At 49.7% G+C, this 15,670-nt stretch overlaps 1 protein-coding gene across 6 annotated transcripts in view; it reads right to left on the bottom strand.

Annotated features, from left to right (window-relative positions):
• Nucleotides 1-15,670, bottom strand: part of NEURL1 (neuralized E3 ubiquitin protein ligase 1) — a 556,453-nt gene that overhangs the window by 109,296 nt on the left and 431,487 nt on the right. For 5 of the 6 annotated variants that reach the window (XM_063961985.1, XM_063961990.1, XM_063961989.1 and 2 more), the window contains one exon: nucleotides 4,052-4,293. The exons of the other annotated variant lie outside the window; for it this stretch is intronic. In XM_063961985.1, the coding sequence (XP_063818055.1) occupies nucleotides 4,052-4,293 (242 nt within the window). The remainder of the gene's footprint in view (nucleotides 1-4,051; nucleotides 4,294-15,670) is intronic. 6 annotated transcript variants of the gene reach the window in all.

The following is a 15,670-nucleotide window of genomic DNA, read 5'->3' on the forward strand; positions in this document are numbered from 1 at the left end:
TCAGGGACTAACATATAATCTCAATAATGAGAATATCCCACTGATGGGTACTTATTTAAGCGAGGAAGTAGTCTGTGACCGATTAAAACATTTAAAGATTAATAAGTCACCAGGTCCCGATGGTATTCACCCAAGGGTTCTAATGGAGCTTCATTCTGAACTTGCAAAACCGCTATTTTTGATCTTTAAGGATTCAGTAATATCAGGTATGGTTCCCAAAGACTGGCGTATAGCGGAAGTAGTGCCTATATTAAAAAAGGGAAGTAAAGCTGAACCAGGTAATTATAGACCAGTTAGTCTTACATCTTCCCCCCGCCCCCTACGGTCGACTAATGACCGTCGTCTCTCCACCGCCCTGGTCACTGCTTCCCATGCACGAGTTCAGGATTTTGCCCGTGCTGCACCCCTTCAGTGGAACGCACTCCCCCGCTCCATTAGACTCTCCCCAACCTTGCAAAGCTTCAAACGGGCACTAAAAACCCACCTATTCATCAAAGCATACCCTCCCGATGCATAACCCAGTGCTGAAGCCGCGCCTCCACCCCCCTGCCTCATGCCGTGAACATCTCAGCTTTGCTTGCATACTGCCATCAGGCTACCTCCCACTTGCCTGCACCTCTTGTCATCTGTCTGTCGCCCCTCCCCATTAGATTGTTAGCTCTTCAGAGCAGGGCCCTCTTTCCTCTTGTTATCTAAGCCCTCGTCTCAACACATTTCACTCACAGCTCTCCCCTACTCAACGACCATCTTTATCCTGCTAGTAAAGGCTCATCTCCATCTATGGCCACCAGCCTCTAGTAGTACGATGATCACTCCCTCAATACTTACATCTTAGCTGTATTATGTCTTGAGAATGTGTGGTGCTCTGTTACCTGTACTCTATTTCTGTTATTTATTTACTGTAATGCAATGTTTTGTCCCCTGTACTGTCCTTTGTACGGCGCTGCGAAACACATGTGGCGCCTTATAAATAAAATGTAATAATAATAACTTCAGTCAAAATTTTATACAAAATAATCGTGCATAGGAGACCACAAATAGGTTGAACTCGATGGACAATTGTCTTTTTTTCAACCTTAGATACTATGTTACTATATACCTGTAAGCATGTTCCGCCAACCATTCACAATCATATACCTGTAAGCATGTTCCGCCATCCATTCACAATCATATAATTGTAAGCATGTTCCGCCATCCATTCACAATAATATACCTGTAAGCATGTCCCGCCATCCAATCACAATCATATACCTGTAAGCATGTCCTGCCATCCATTCACAATCATATACCTGTAAGCAAGTTCCGCCATCCATTCACAATCATATAATTGTAAGCATGTTCCGCCATCCATTCACAATCATATACCTGTAAGCATGTTCCGCAATCCATTCACAGTCATATACCTGTAAGCATGTTCCGCCAACCATTCACAACCATATAACTGTAAGCATGTTCCGCCAACCATTCACAATCATAACTGTAAGCATGTTCCGCCAACCATTCACAATCATATACCTGTAAGCATGTCCTGCCATCCATTCACAATCATATACCTGTAAGCATGTTCCGCCATCCATTCACAATCATATACCTGTAAGCATGTCCCGCCATCCAATCACAATCATATACCTGTAAGCATGTTCCGCCATCCATTCACAATCATATACCTGTAAGCATGTCCCGCCATCCATTCACAATCATAACTGTAAGCATGTTCCGCCAACCATTCACAATCATATACCTGTAAGCATGTTCCGCCATCCATTCACAATCATATAACTGTAAGCATGTTCCGCCAACCATTCACAATCATAACTGTAAGCATGTTCCGCCAACCATTCACAATCATAACTGTAAGCATGTCCCGCCATCCATTCACAATCATATACCTGTAAGCATGTTCCGCCATCCATTCACAATCATATACCTGTAACCATGTTCCGCCATCCATTCACAATCATATACCTGTAAGCATGTTCCGCCATCCATTCACAATCATATACCTGTAACCATGTTCCGCCATCCATTCACAATCATATAACTGTAAGCATGTTCCGCCATTCATTCACAATCATATACCTGTAAGCATGTCCCGCCATCCAATCACAATCATATACCTGTAAGCATGTTCCGCCATCCATTCACAATCATATACCTGTAAGCATGTTCCGCCAGCCATTCACAATCATATAACTGTAAGCATGTTCCGTCAACCATTCACAATCATAACTGTAAGCATGTTCCGCCATCCATTCACAATCATATACCTGTAAGCATGTTCCGCCATCCATTCACAATCATATACCTGTAAGCATGTTCCGCCATCCATTCACAATCATAACTGTAGTGTGATTAAAATACTCATGATTTTCCCTATCACTTTGTATATATTTTTGTATTTTAATCACACTTCACTTATATAGCACTTCTGTGCTTCTTATTAACCCTCATTAATTTTCACCTGTATGCTGACCTGGGGTAGCCGACCTGTGCCGGCATGATGGGGTCCTGCACCCCGGACCCATACCTAGTATTAGGGACCCCCAGTGACGGAGAAGCCTTGTCGATCGGCCTGGGGGCTTAACCCTATATCTGCAGATATACGCAACTAAGATCTCCGTATTATCTGATTATTATGTAGTATTATTACTCACTCAGTGTGCATTAGGGAACACATATTGTTTTTTCTTACACAATCATATACCTGTAAGCATGTTCCGCCATCCATTCACAATCATATACCTGTAAGCATGTCTTATGGCGCAGCTAATGCTGCCCATACACCTAAAGATTTATTGTCAGAGTTGGACGGTTGGAATGAAAACCTGGTAATGGATGAGCAGAAATGACAGTTGGCCATTTGCTCCGAAATGCCGTAAAACTGACAAAAACGGATGTGGATGTAACCACTTTGTCAGATTGACCATTTTTGTCTGTTTTCCAGTGTTTGGGAGCAAATGGTCAATTGTCGTTTGCTCTCATCCATTACCAGACTTTCATTCCAACCAGCCAGATGTGACAATAAATCTGTAGGTGTATGGCCAGCTTAAGTCGCAAAGCCTGTAGTGTGCCAAATAGGCCTATTTTGTGCAATTTGAAGATAGGTTTATGTAGACAGGGCTACTGAGAGGGCGGGGAGTGGGCACAAATTACCCAGGCCCGGCATGTTGAGGCGGCCTGGCAGGAGCCAGGATAAGCTGCCATCAGCCCCTCCACTTACTTGTCAGCAAGAGCAGCAGTTTCCTTTGCCTGTGCAGGGGTGCAGCTCTGAAAATACTTTTATTTTTTCATAAGCGGGAATAGGCCACACCCCCTAGTAGTACCTGGCCCCAGCCCAGCTCTTTACGGACCCGTATGTTGACACATCTGTACATAAATGCAATTATGCAAAATTAGTCAAATGGTGTGTGTGTGTGTGTGTGTGTGTGTGTGTGTGTGTGTGTGTGTGTGTGTGTGTGTATACTAATCCTACAGAGTTTAGGGCCTAATTCAGCTTGGATCGCTATTGAGACAAAAATTGTGATTTTCTCAATCCTGCTTCTGCTAGAAATCGCACATGAAGAGCTGCCAAGAAAGGTAAAAGACGCCACTGATACAATTGCAAAACTGAATTTGCAATCGCAGAATTGCGATGCATACGCGGAAATAGCGCAACATTGACAACTGCAGCTGACCCTGGGTTACTCAGAATAATGAGAATGCAGTCGCACCGCCACCATATTTTCACTCGCAACCCATTGCAACTGACATCAGATACACGACCCAAAACGGCCATGATCCGCCTGCGTTTTTCCAACCACTCCCCACAAACGCCATGTTAACACCCACAAACGGTCACTAAATTGCGATCACAAATTAGCCTTTGCCCACCCGCAACGCGTTTGCAGCACATGCGCAGTCTGACGATAAGTGCGATTTTGCAACTGAAGCTGAATTAGGCCCTTAGTATGGTCTGTGAAGCTGGCACTCTAAAACATTTCATGTCTGAGATAAGGAAGCCTGCTATCATCAATGAGGCTATAGAGCATGTGGCATGTGAAGGAGCGCTTACCTTAAGCCGGATTTGCTCGTGAATAATGACTGGTCTGTTGCTGAAGGTGATTGCATTACAAAAACTAGCCTGCCTCTTTACTGCTTTCTGTGTGGCATCCATTATGATCTGGGATCCCTTGGCATGGGGATGGAATAAGAGAGGACTGATTACTAATCCTCCGCATTGTGGCATAGGCATGCAGTGCTTCTGTTTGTGATGGCATCGATGAGAGGACGCTGTGATTGTCCCACCTATAGAATCTGAGAAGAGAAGACATTTTGAGAAGAAATCTACAACATCAAAGAAGCCCCAAGAAAAAGTTTACAATTCATACATTTATTACACAAAGTGGAATGTTGGCAGCGACACAGCAATAAGGGCAGAGTTGGAAATAACAGCTACTGAGCCCAAGAAGGACTAAGCTGTGGCACCGATATGGGCTCAGGCCAGGTATAAAGCTAGAAGGGCAGTTAAGAGACAGACAGAAGATTGAAGACGGCCCTGTATCGCAGGTAGCATCATTTACTGAGCTATAAGATATTACTGTTCCCTTACTTGGCTAATGGCCTTGGATCTAGAACTATAGTTACCAGTATTGTAAGATCGTTTCCAGAGACACTAAAGCCAGCGGATCTGGGCACTTTTACTGTACGCACACAAGCTTTGATGTACTACAGTCCCAATTACTCTACTCAAGCTTAATGAATGTATTATACTACACTTTTTAAAATTCAAATGCTGTTTAATATATATTAAATATGAAGTTCACATAATAAGAACAGACTGTAAGAAAAGCAGGTTACATGGAGAAACAAAGGGGGTCATTCCGAGTTGATTGTTCGCAGTGCAGCGATCAGGCTAAAAATCTGCATTTCTGCGCTTGCGTATGCACCGCAATGCGCAGGCGCGTCGTACGGGTACAATGAGCATTGTGGGTTTGCATAGAGTGTAACGAACATTCCAGTCGCACGGTCGAACGCAGGAAGATTGACATGAACTGGGCGTTTCTGGGTGGCAACTGACCGTTCTCAGGGAGTGTTTGGTAAAACGCAGGCGTGGCTGGGCGGGTGTGTGATGTCAAAAGCCTTCCCACCGTCGTTAGAATCAACGCACACGAAGAGTAACTACAGGGCTGGTCTTGTTTTGCACAAAAAGATTTTGCAGGCGCTCTGCTGCACAGGCGTTCGCACTTCTGCAAAGCGAAAATACACTCCACAGTGGGCGGCGAAAATGCATTTGCACAGCTGCTAAAAACTGCTAGCGAGCGATCAACTCGGAATGACCCCCCCAAAATGTGGTCACTGCTGGATCTAGTATGCAGAAAATGTTATGTTTGAAAATTTGGCTATTTCCAGGGACAAACCATTAAAGCTTGTGACTGTCCATGAATATTAGGGACAGTTGTTGATTACTGTATAATAAAACAACCGATGCTGTATCACAAGAAATTTCCTCTTCATGTGGGAGAACTACTTGACCAATGAATGATGAAACCTCACTGTATAGGATAATAAAAGTCTTTAATCTATAGTACAAACCAGTGTCGGACTGGGGCATGAAGGGCCCACCGGGGAAATGCAGTGGTAGGGGCCCATTCTTAGAGGCTTGGGTAACCATTAGTGCATGGTCTGGGTCCCTTGATAAATAATATATATAGTAAATACTGCTAGTGCATGCATGATAATGTACCAGATTAATAACAGCAATGCACTTTAGAAAATACACCATAGTCCTGTGCAGTATAATGTAACATATTCATAATGTATAATTGAGAGGGTGGGGCCCCAGGAAGTGAGGCCCACCGGTGGTTTCCCCTGTACCCCTATGGGCCAGTCCGAGCCTGGTACAAACTAAGGGGCCCATTAATCAATGAGTGATAAAACTCTTTGAGAATGATAAAACTTGTTGGTTATGATAAACGGTACTCCAGCCAATCAGCATGACAGTTAGGAGCTGAACATGTGACAGTTAGGAGCTGAACATGTGACAGTTGTCATTATTATTATTATTCAAATTGAATTATTAGGCGCCACAAGTGTTTTGCAGCGTCGTACAAAGGACAGTACAGGGAGACAAAACTTAACATTACAGTAAATAAATAACAGAAATAGAGTACAGGTAACAAAGAGCACCACAATTCTCATACATAATACATCTAAGATGTAAGTAGCGAGTGAGTGATCAGCGTATTACTTGGGGCTGGCGGCCATAGATAGAGATGAGCCTTTACCAGCAGGAGAAAAGCGGATAAAGATGGTCGCTGAGTAGGAGAGGGCTGTTAGTGAAATGTGTCGAGAAGAGGGCTTTGACAACAAAAGGGAAGAGGGCCCTGCTCTGAAGAGCTAACAATCTAGTGGGAAGGGCGACAGACAGATGACATGAGGTGCAAGCAAGCGAGAGGAAGCCTAATGGCAGGATGTAAGCAAATCAGAGATGTTCAAGGCATGAAGAGGGGGATGGAGGAGCAGCCTCAGGACTAGGTTATGAATCGGTAGGGTACTCTTTGATGAATAGGTGGGTTTTCACTGCCCGTTTGAAGCTTTGCAAGGTCGGGGAGAGTCTAATGGATCGGGGGAGCGCATTGCACTGAAGGGGAGCTGAACACACACCAGTTAGAAGCTGAACACATGACAGGCGCTGCTTGGCTGGAGCACCATTTATCATACGCAACGAGTTTTATCATTCACGAGTTTATTACTCATTAATAAATGAGCCCCTAAAGGAAGTAATTTCTTTCAGAGTTAATAGACCGTGTCTCCTTAAACTATCCTGATGGGTACTATGTGTAAATGGCTGCTGAAATCTATATATTTCTATCTACAGTTACTGTACTTAATATTCTCTTGTGGTTCATCTTAGCAACAGACGGCAACCACAAGAGGCCAAAATATCTCTGCTCCACATAAAACTGGTTTGTGTGAACGTACAGATTTGTCATACAAGGTAGGAAAAGCTTTAAACTGCAACTGCATCATCAGACAATGATTTCCTGGGCATAAAGTGAAAGCTGTAAATCACTGGAAAATGACTCTGCACCCAGCAATAACGCTCCCACTGTGAGTAGAACAAGTTGTAAGGCCTCATATTGTGTTCACATCTTTCCTCCAGATGGATGAGTTATTGAGCCATATGTGTCCTGGAGAACAAAATAGAACCTTTTGCCGGTCAAAGGATCTCAGTAAAGCAGCAGCATAATAAGTTATCACTATACAATATACAGTATATACAGAATACAGCTGCACACAGCTTCTTTGGAAAAGTCAGAGAGGTTTATAAAGTGGTTTAAACAAATGCTGCAGTAGTCTCTTCAATTCATAAAGTATCATGGAGAATACACTTGGCACAGTTTATCCATATAGACCTAAGGAGAGAGAATTGACAGCATAGGAAAGGAATGAGTTAAACATCTTGTGAGGGGTGGACCTAGCTGGAAGGAAAGTACAGCCCTTTGGGAAAAGGGGAGGGTTAGTATATATAGGGAAGGATAGACATTTTGTCTCTCTCTTGTTGGTGAAATTGCCTTTGAGTGGGTGAGTGCTGCATAGCAGGCTTCCCAACTTTTACTGTGTTTCCCCTGGGGCTCATTAACTTTATTTTAAAACCCTCCTCTGCATCCCCCCCCCCCCCTTTTTGACTCTACAATTCAACTAGGCCTCCACGGGCTCGAGCAGGGCCGAGGTGCAGCAGCCCGGGTCAGCTTTGTTGCTGGGTTCCAGGCCGGCTTTGCCGGAGGGGCTTGAGCGGCAAGGTGGGCCAGCAGTGCGTCCCGGCCGCCCGGAGGTGGAAGGGCGGCTGCCCCCACCTCCGAGCGCGGCGGGTGATTAGTGGGAGGCGGGCGACCGCGGGCGCGCGCATGCGCGCCGCTGTGGGCGCCCGTCCGTGGAGCCGCACGGGGCTCATATTTAGCTCCCTGGGCACTGTACGAGGTGGAGGGGCCAGGACGGAGTCGGCTGCTAGCCGCGCGAGGTCTGTCACTGGGCCTCGCGCGGCGGATCTGCAGGGGGATGCGGCCGGCCGGGAAGCAGTGGGACGCGCGCACGGGGGCGCGCAGCGGCGTCGCCAGCCTCCCGGTCTCCCCAGCTTGCTCCCCTGCAGCCGGAGTCCGGCGGGGGGCAGGGGGGAGGAGGAGAGGTACGAGGGTGGTTCCCTCAGAGTAGTATTAAGCAGGGCTCTGCAGGGAGGGACGACCAGGGGGAACACGGGGGGTTAGAGGCACCAGGAGTCGGGGCGCGCGCACGTCGTGCGCGCGAGCCCGTACTCACGGCAGGTGGCACCGTTGCGCGCGTGCGCGCGCAGCGGCGCCGCACGTCTCTCTGTCTCCCCAACTCGCTCCCCTGGAGCCAGATGCCAGTGGCTTGCGGGGGAGGAGGGGGGGCAGGGAAGGGGGGGGGCGCAGGGCTGCTGCGGGCGCTAACCGGCCTCGCCGCAGGTCCCTCCTAGCGGGCGGAGTTGGCTCCGATCTGCGGGGGGTTCGGGGAGCGACAGCAGCGTTGGCGCCTACGGCCAGTCCCTCGGTAGAGACGGGCGCCCCCCTTTTTTCCCGCCAAGGCGGACGGGTCGGCAGACGTCGGCCCCCGGGTGACGCCGTCGGGCGTCATGCGGGTAGGCGCGCGCGGGCCCCGGCTGGGGGCACCGGGGAGCCGGCGCCGTGGTTCGGGCCATTAAGGGCCCCTCCGGAACCCTGGCGTTGGCTCTGGCCAAGGTGGGCGCGGCATTACGGCCGCTGGCTGCGGCTACATCACCGGGTGTAGCGGCAAGCTCCGACGCGGCCGTGATGGAAGGCGGGTCCGGAAGACGGTCAGCTTCAGCGGCGCGGCGAATTGCCACGCCTGCAGGGAGCTCGGAGAGGCCGCCGCAGACCTGTAGCACTGTCCGTAACAGGACGGGCAGGGACGCGCTGCGGGGACAACCCCCTCACGAGGGGCTCGGCAGGCGCCGCAGTTGTTTCTTGTGTCTTTCGCCCCCTTTTTCTCTCCTGCAGGGGATCGCGGCGAAGTGGAGATGGTGGAATACGGGTAAGAAGACGTCGGTTCTGCCACGCCGGAGGATTCCGTGTCGGTGCAGTCGACGGGTTCAGGTGAGGTGTTACAGTCGGTAGCGGGCTCAGCCACGAGTCCCAGTTCTCGCAGCTTTTCCTCTTCCTCCTTTTCCTCTGCTCTGTCGTCGCAGGCGTCCGAAGTCCGTAGCGCGACTAGGGCAAAGAATCAGGCGACTAAATTCGCCAAAAGGGCGGCGGGGCAGCTGGGAGCTCGAAGAGGCGTAAGCGGATTAGGGAGGAAGCTCGCAGGGCCAAGAAACGCAGCGATTTGCACGGGTTTGTTCGCTGCGACTACACTGCAGTGATGCGGGGCCTGCGGGATAGCGGCCGTAGGAAGATTCGTAGTGGGACTTCGTGCATGTGTTCGTCTGTACGAAGGAAGCGAAGAAGGAGTATAGATCGGCGGCTACAAAGAGGGACATCGGGGCCGTGGCCTTCCGTACCTTCGTTAACTGGCTGGCCGGTTTTGGGTCTTCGCGGCGTGCTACCTGGAAGATATGCCGGTCGAGCACAGGAAAGTGATTCGGTACATGCTTCTCATACATGACTTGCAGCGCACTTCTTCCGGATCGGAGTGGCGTAGGTAGAAGCAGGATGGTTAGCGGGTCATGGACTTTGGGTTCAAGGACGTCTAGGTCTGGCTCAAAGTCACTCGGGCTTCGCAGCAGACGGAGGAGCCCCGGAAGCCGGGGGCGGACGGCCACCACCGCGCAGGGTCGTCCGCCCAGGGGTAAGGCGCGGACGGCGGATCGGCCAAATCCAGCCTCCTCCTGCTTCAAAGGCAGTCGTCAAGGTACCCGGGGTAAGCAAACTTATCCCAGGCAGGCCGCGGGCGGGAGCGCGCCACAGAGCTCCAACGCCAATTGCTTTAGAAACGATGGGCAAGGGGTTAAATTGGTATCCAAATAGGGCGGATGCAAAATTTCTGTTTTCCGGTTTTAGTTTTGTTTTCGCGTGCCTGTTGCGAGCGAGGTGTCGGTTCGGGCCCAGTGGATACGGAGGTCATCTCTCCAGTGGGGGTGGTTCCGAAGAAGACTCCGGGCGCTTTTCGGCTTATTCAACATCTTTCTTACCCATCGGGGACGGCGGTCAATGACGTGAGGCCGCCGGATCATGGTTCGGTGGTTTATCAGTCGTTGACGAGGCATTGGCGCTGGTCCGCAGTTACGGGACGGGAGCACTCATGGCTAAGATCGAGGTTGAGTCCGCTTTTCGGTTGCTGCCGTTACATCCGGACTCATTCCGTTTTATGGGGTTTTCGGATAGGAGCGGGGTATTTCATCGGCAACGGTTTGCCGAGGGGGTGTTCCGTTTCATGCTCGTTTTTCGAACGGTTTAGCACGTTTCTACACTGGTTCGTGGAGTCTTCGCCAAGGGGTCATGGGGTCGCCCATTACCTCAATGACTTCCTGTGTGCGGGGCGGCACATTCAGCACGGGCGGCGACTTGCTGGTCAGCAGCCGAGCCCTGTTTTTTCCACTTCGGCGTTTCAGTGGACGAGGAGAAAACTGAGGGACCGTCCTCCTGTTTGTCCTTTTGGGGATCGATTTCGACACAGCGGCAGGATCGGGTCGGCTGCATCGGGACAAGGTGGTGAAGCTCCGCGAAGCTATTGGCCGGTTCGAAGGGTCGCGTAAGATCACACTGCCGGAAGCTGGAAAGGGCGAATGCGGGGTGTGCCAGACCACATCATTTCGTGCGATGATCCTCCGAGATTTAAGGGGATGGAGCAATATGGGCCTCATTCCTGGAGGATTTCAACGGGGGTGTATATGGCAGGCTCCAACGGTGGTCAGCGCTAGGATGCAGTTGTTCACCGACGCGGCTGGGGCCTCTGGATACGGATGTTATCGGGAGGGATCTTGGTGCGCGGCTTCGTGGACGGCATCGCGAAGGCGTAACCAGGGACCTTTTGCTTCTGGAGTTTTTTACCCATTATGGGGGCGCTGGAGGTTTGGGGCGAAAGGCTGGCTCCTCGCAGCATCTTGTTTAGATGTGACAATCTGGGCGTTGGCGCATGCGATAAATAACAAGGGGGCGAAGCCGCTGTCATGCTGCGGGTGCTGGGACAGTTGCTGTAGACATGCCTACGTCGGAACGTGTGGTTCCGCGCGCAACATGTGCCGGGGCTGGAGAACGGAATTGCCGACGCTCTGTCACGAGGGCAGTGGAAAAGTTTTTTGTTTGTTAGCACCGGAGGCCGACGAACATGGTGTTCAGTGTCCCGGTTATGTTGGGAGGTGATCGGGACGGATTGGAGGGTCTTGCGTTGCGGTCAGTCGCGCCAGCCACGCTTAAGCCGCAAGCTTGGAGCGGAGTAGGAGGAGTTTGTTTAAGGACGAATTCAGCAAGGTAAGAGCGGGCATCGGAGGATGCTTTCTTTTATTTGGCAGCTGTAGGTTTCAGGTAGGTCCAGAGCGGTGGTATCCCGGTACTTGGCCAGGATTTCGTTTTCAGCGGGATAAAGGGCGTCCCCGACGTGGCTAAGAGCGGGATTCTGTTGAAGGCGATGAAAGGATGGGCGCGAGTCGCGCCGACGCCGCCTGACAGGAGGAGGCCCATTGATGCGGCCTTGTTGCTGGATGTCATCAGGGCGGTTAGAGGTGTCGCGTCGTCCATGTTTTGAATTGCGGTTGTTCTTCAGTTTGGCGTGCTCAATGGCTTACCACGGGGCTTTTAGGGTTTCGGAACTGGTAGCGCCTTCTAAGCGAGCAGATTCGCGCATGCTGGTCGGGGACGTGGTGGTGGGTGAGAAGTCCTTGCTTTGCAGATTGCGACGCTCTAAGACTGACCAAGTGGGGAGAGGTCAATGGGTCACCTTGGTTCCGGCTCTTGAGGAGAGCATTTGCCCAGTGAGGTTGGCGGTGCAATATGAGGCAGTACGGCCCGACGGTCGGGGGTCATGACCGCTGCACTATGACGGGCTGCCGGTGACGAAGTATCTATTTCATGGGATGCTGGGTTGCTGTCTTGCGAGCTTGGGCCTTCCACCCCTGCGTTCGGGACGCATTCCCTCCGCATAGGGGCTGCGACGTCGGCTGCGGCGACGGGATTTTACATGGCTGAGATCCAGGCGGTGGGGCGATGGAAGTCGTCAAGCTACAGACGGTATATGCGCCCCGTTGCATGAGATGTTAGCTCGCGCGTACTTGTGTGTCAATTCCAGTCGTTTAATCATGTTATTACAGTTCAGTACGTTATGGTGTTGTGCGTTTGTTTGTCTTCCCCCTTTTTATCCTACTCAGGGATTAGCTACTCGCCGTTGCTGGCATGAGCCGGCAGCGGGGGTCTGGAGTTATTTTGCAATTTTTTGCCTGACTTGACGGACTGAATTCTAATCCACAATTCGGCTAATCTGTTTTAATCAGAGTCCCTCAGCAGGTCTTTATGCTTTCACCTCCAGCTGAGTTATTACATGTTTTACCCCTTCTCCCCCCCCCCCCCCCCTTTTGGTTTGTTATTTTCATCTTTCCCATTTGTGTGTTCAAGTTAGGCTTCAAATTGGCTGATTGCTCGTGCAGATCGGCTAGGCCGAGACTGCTGCAATATACGACAGCAAAATTTTTCTTTTTGGCAGATCCTTCAGGTTAATGCAGTAAATTAAACAATGGTATAGATAGTTAGTAACCACTTTTACCCCCTGTTCCTCCTCTTCAGGTTGGTTGGAAGATGACTTGCCTATTTTGGTGGTTGGCCTCTCTTATGTGTATTGGGCCGCCCAGTGTTGGCCTCGCAGGGGGCACAGATGTTTCCTAGGGCTCGAGAAGTTCGTTGGCTTGGTTGGCAAGGGATGATGTGGACGGAGTGGAGAAATAGACTAGCGAGTCAGGCCAGCAAGCATGTTAGCCTTAGGGGGTTGGTTGTCCATTTAGGTGGCAACGACCTGGGGAAGAGGACTTATTTGGAGATGCGGTGGGCCATGATGCAGGATCTGGCAAGTTTTGCCGCAGCAGTGGACCAATTGTATATTGGTGTTCTCCTTGATGGTGCCAAGGTTGAGTTGGCAAGGTGTGGCGGACGGTCGCGAAATTGAGGAGGCCACGCAGAAGGGGAATGGACCACTTGTATATTGGTGTTCTTCTTGATGGTGCCAAGGTTGAGTTGGCAAGGTGTGGCGGACGGTCGCGAAATTGAGGAGGCCACGCAGAAGGGGAATGGACCACTTGTTATATTGGTGTTCTCCTTGATGGTGCCAAGGTTGAGTTGGCAAAGTGTGACGGACGGTCGCGAAATTGAGGAGGCCAGGCAGAAGGTGAATGGGGCGGTGGCGAAGTGGGTTGTCCCACGGAGGCCAAGTGGTTCGCCACCCTAGGATTCAGTCAGAGACAAAGTCACCTTCTTCGGCCTGATGGTGTGCATCTATCCAATGAGGGGATGATGTTTTTTCCTGGAGGATCTGTTCCTAGGGTTGCTGGAGTTAGGGTGAGGTTATGGTGGCGGTGCGAAGACTCTGGGAAGGAGTCTTTCGCTGTTGGCGGAAAAGAACGGCAGTTGGTGGTTGTATGGTAAGCTGTAGTGATTTACAGTTTGATTTGGTTTAGGTGCACTCACCTCCATAGACTTATTGGCCGCTTGACCACCCGTCCGGGAAGGCAGCGGCAGGGCACCCAGGAGCGGTGGGTAGTCACTGTGGGGGTGGAGTTGTCACCTATTACCGGTTTTTGATAGTTGTAGTAAAATTAGGATGGTTTTGAATTTTTAGTATTTTACGGTTAATTTAGCTTAGTAGAGCCGTTCTTTTTGCTGCCACCATATGCCGGCTGTATCGGCATCTTAACAAAGTTTTCAATTACAGGTTTGCTATGGTTAGGGTCAAATAAATAGCTAGCAATTTTTCTGCCAAATTCAAGTCTCCGTGTCTTTATTTATTGGATTTAGAGGTAACGAATGCTTTACTTGGAATGAACGGGTCCACCAAATGTCACTAGGATGTTTAGGAGAGAGAATTGACAGCATAGGAAAGGAATGAGTTAAACATCTTGTGAGGGGTGGACCTAGCTGGAAGGAAAGTACAGCCCTTTGGGAAAAGGGGAGGGTTAGTATATATAGGGAAGGATAGACATTTTGTCTCTCTCTTGTTGGTGAAATTGCCTTCCCGCCCTGTTGGTAAAGGTTTCTGGCACGGAGTGCCTTGGCATTAAATTGTTGGCTGGTTTTATCGTTGGCTATTTATTGGCGGAAAAGAACGGCAGTTGGTGGTTGTATGGTAAGCTGTAGTGATTTACAGTTTGATTTGGTTTAGGTGCACTCACCTCCATAGACTTATTGGCCGCTTGACCACCCGTCCGGGAAGGCAGCGGCAGGGCACCCAGGAGCGGTGGGTAGTCACTGTGGGGGTGGAGTTGTCACCTATTACCGGTTTTTGATAGTTGTAGTAAAATTAGGATGGTTTTGAATTTTTAGTATTTTACGGTTAATTTAGCTTAGTAGAGCCGTTCTTTTTGCTGCCACCATATGCCGGCTGTATCGGCATCTTAACAAAGTTTTCAATTACAGGTTTGCTATGGTTAGGGTCAAATAAATAGCTAGCAATTTTTCTGCCAAATTCAAGTATCCGTGTCTTTATTTATTGGGTTTAGAGGTAACGAATGCTTTACTTGGAATGAACGGGTCCACCAAATGTCACTAGGATGTTTATGAACAGAGCCAGCAGATAATGTAACTAGCTCGCTCAGAGCTTTTGCCAAATAAAAAGAAAGTATCCAAGGCTAAACACTGCAAATGCGTGACAGCCAAAGTTACATCTATAGGAGCAGCACAATTATCTACTTAACTTTCACTGCGATGCAAGCCTTAGGTACAATGGGGGTCATTCCGAGTTGATCACTAGCTGCTTTCGTTCGCTGCGCAGCGATCAGGCAAAAAAAGGCATTTCTGCGCATGCATATGCGGCGCAATGCGCACACGCGTCGTACTATTACAACGAACTATGTAGTTTCACACAAGGTCTAGCGAACCATTTCAGTCGCACTGCTGGCCGCAGATTGATTGACAGGAAGAGGGCGTTTCTGGGTGTCAACTGACCGTTTTCAGGGAGTGTTCTAAAAAACGCAGGCGTGCCAGGAAAAACGCAGGCGTGGCTGGGCGAACGCAGGCGTGGCTGGGTGAACGCAGGGCGTGTTTGTGACGTCAAAACAGGAACTGAACAGTCTGAAGTGATCGCAAGCGCTCAGTAGGTCTGAAGCTACTCTGAAACTGCACAAAATTATTTTGTAGCCGCTCTGCGATCCTTTCGTTCGCACTTCTGCTAAGCTAAAATACACTCCCAGTGGGAGGCGGCATAGCGTTTGCACGGCTGCTAAAAACTGCTAGCGAGCAAGCAACTCGGAATGACCACCAATGTCAGGTTGCATTCCATGTATTGTTTAACACACTCTGCAGTAAGGATGGGAATCATTTGATGTTTCATCGGAACCATTGGATGTATGGATCCAATGTTCGATGTTTAACCCTGCAATGTTGAGAATCCAATGTTTCCTCACTATAGCTAGATCTCTCCCCCGATGGTTTTCAAATTTTTTCAATGTTTTTTTCTTTTTATGTGTCACTGTGGTGCTTTCACTGCTTTGGGCAACCAGCTCACTTTCTCCTTGTTTTAT

The sequence above is a fragment of the Pseudophryne corroboree genome, chromosome 3 (genome assembly GCF_028390025.1).
Source record: "Pseudophryne corroboree isolate aPseCor3 chromosome 3, aPseCor3.hap2, whole genome shotgun sequence".
Taxonomy (NCBI): Eukaryota; Metazoa; Chordata; class Amphibia; order Anura; family Myobatrachidae; genus Pseudophryne; species Pseudophryne corroboree.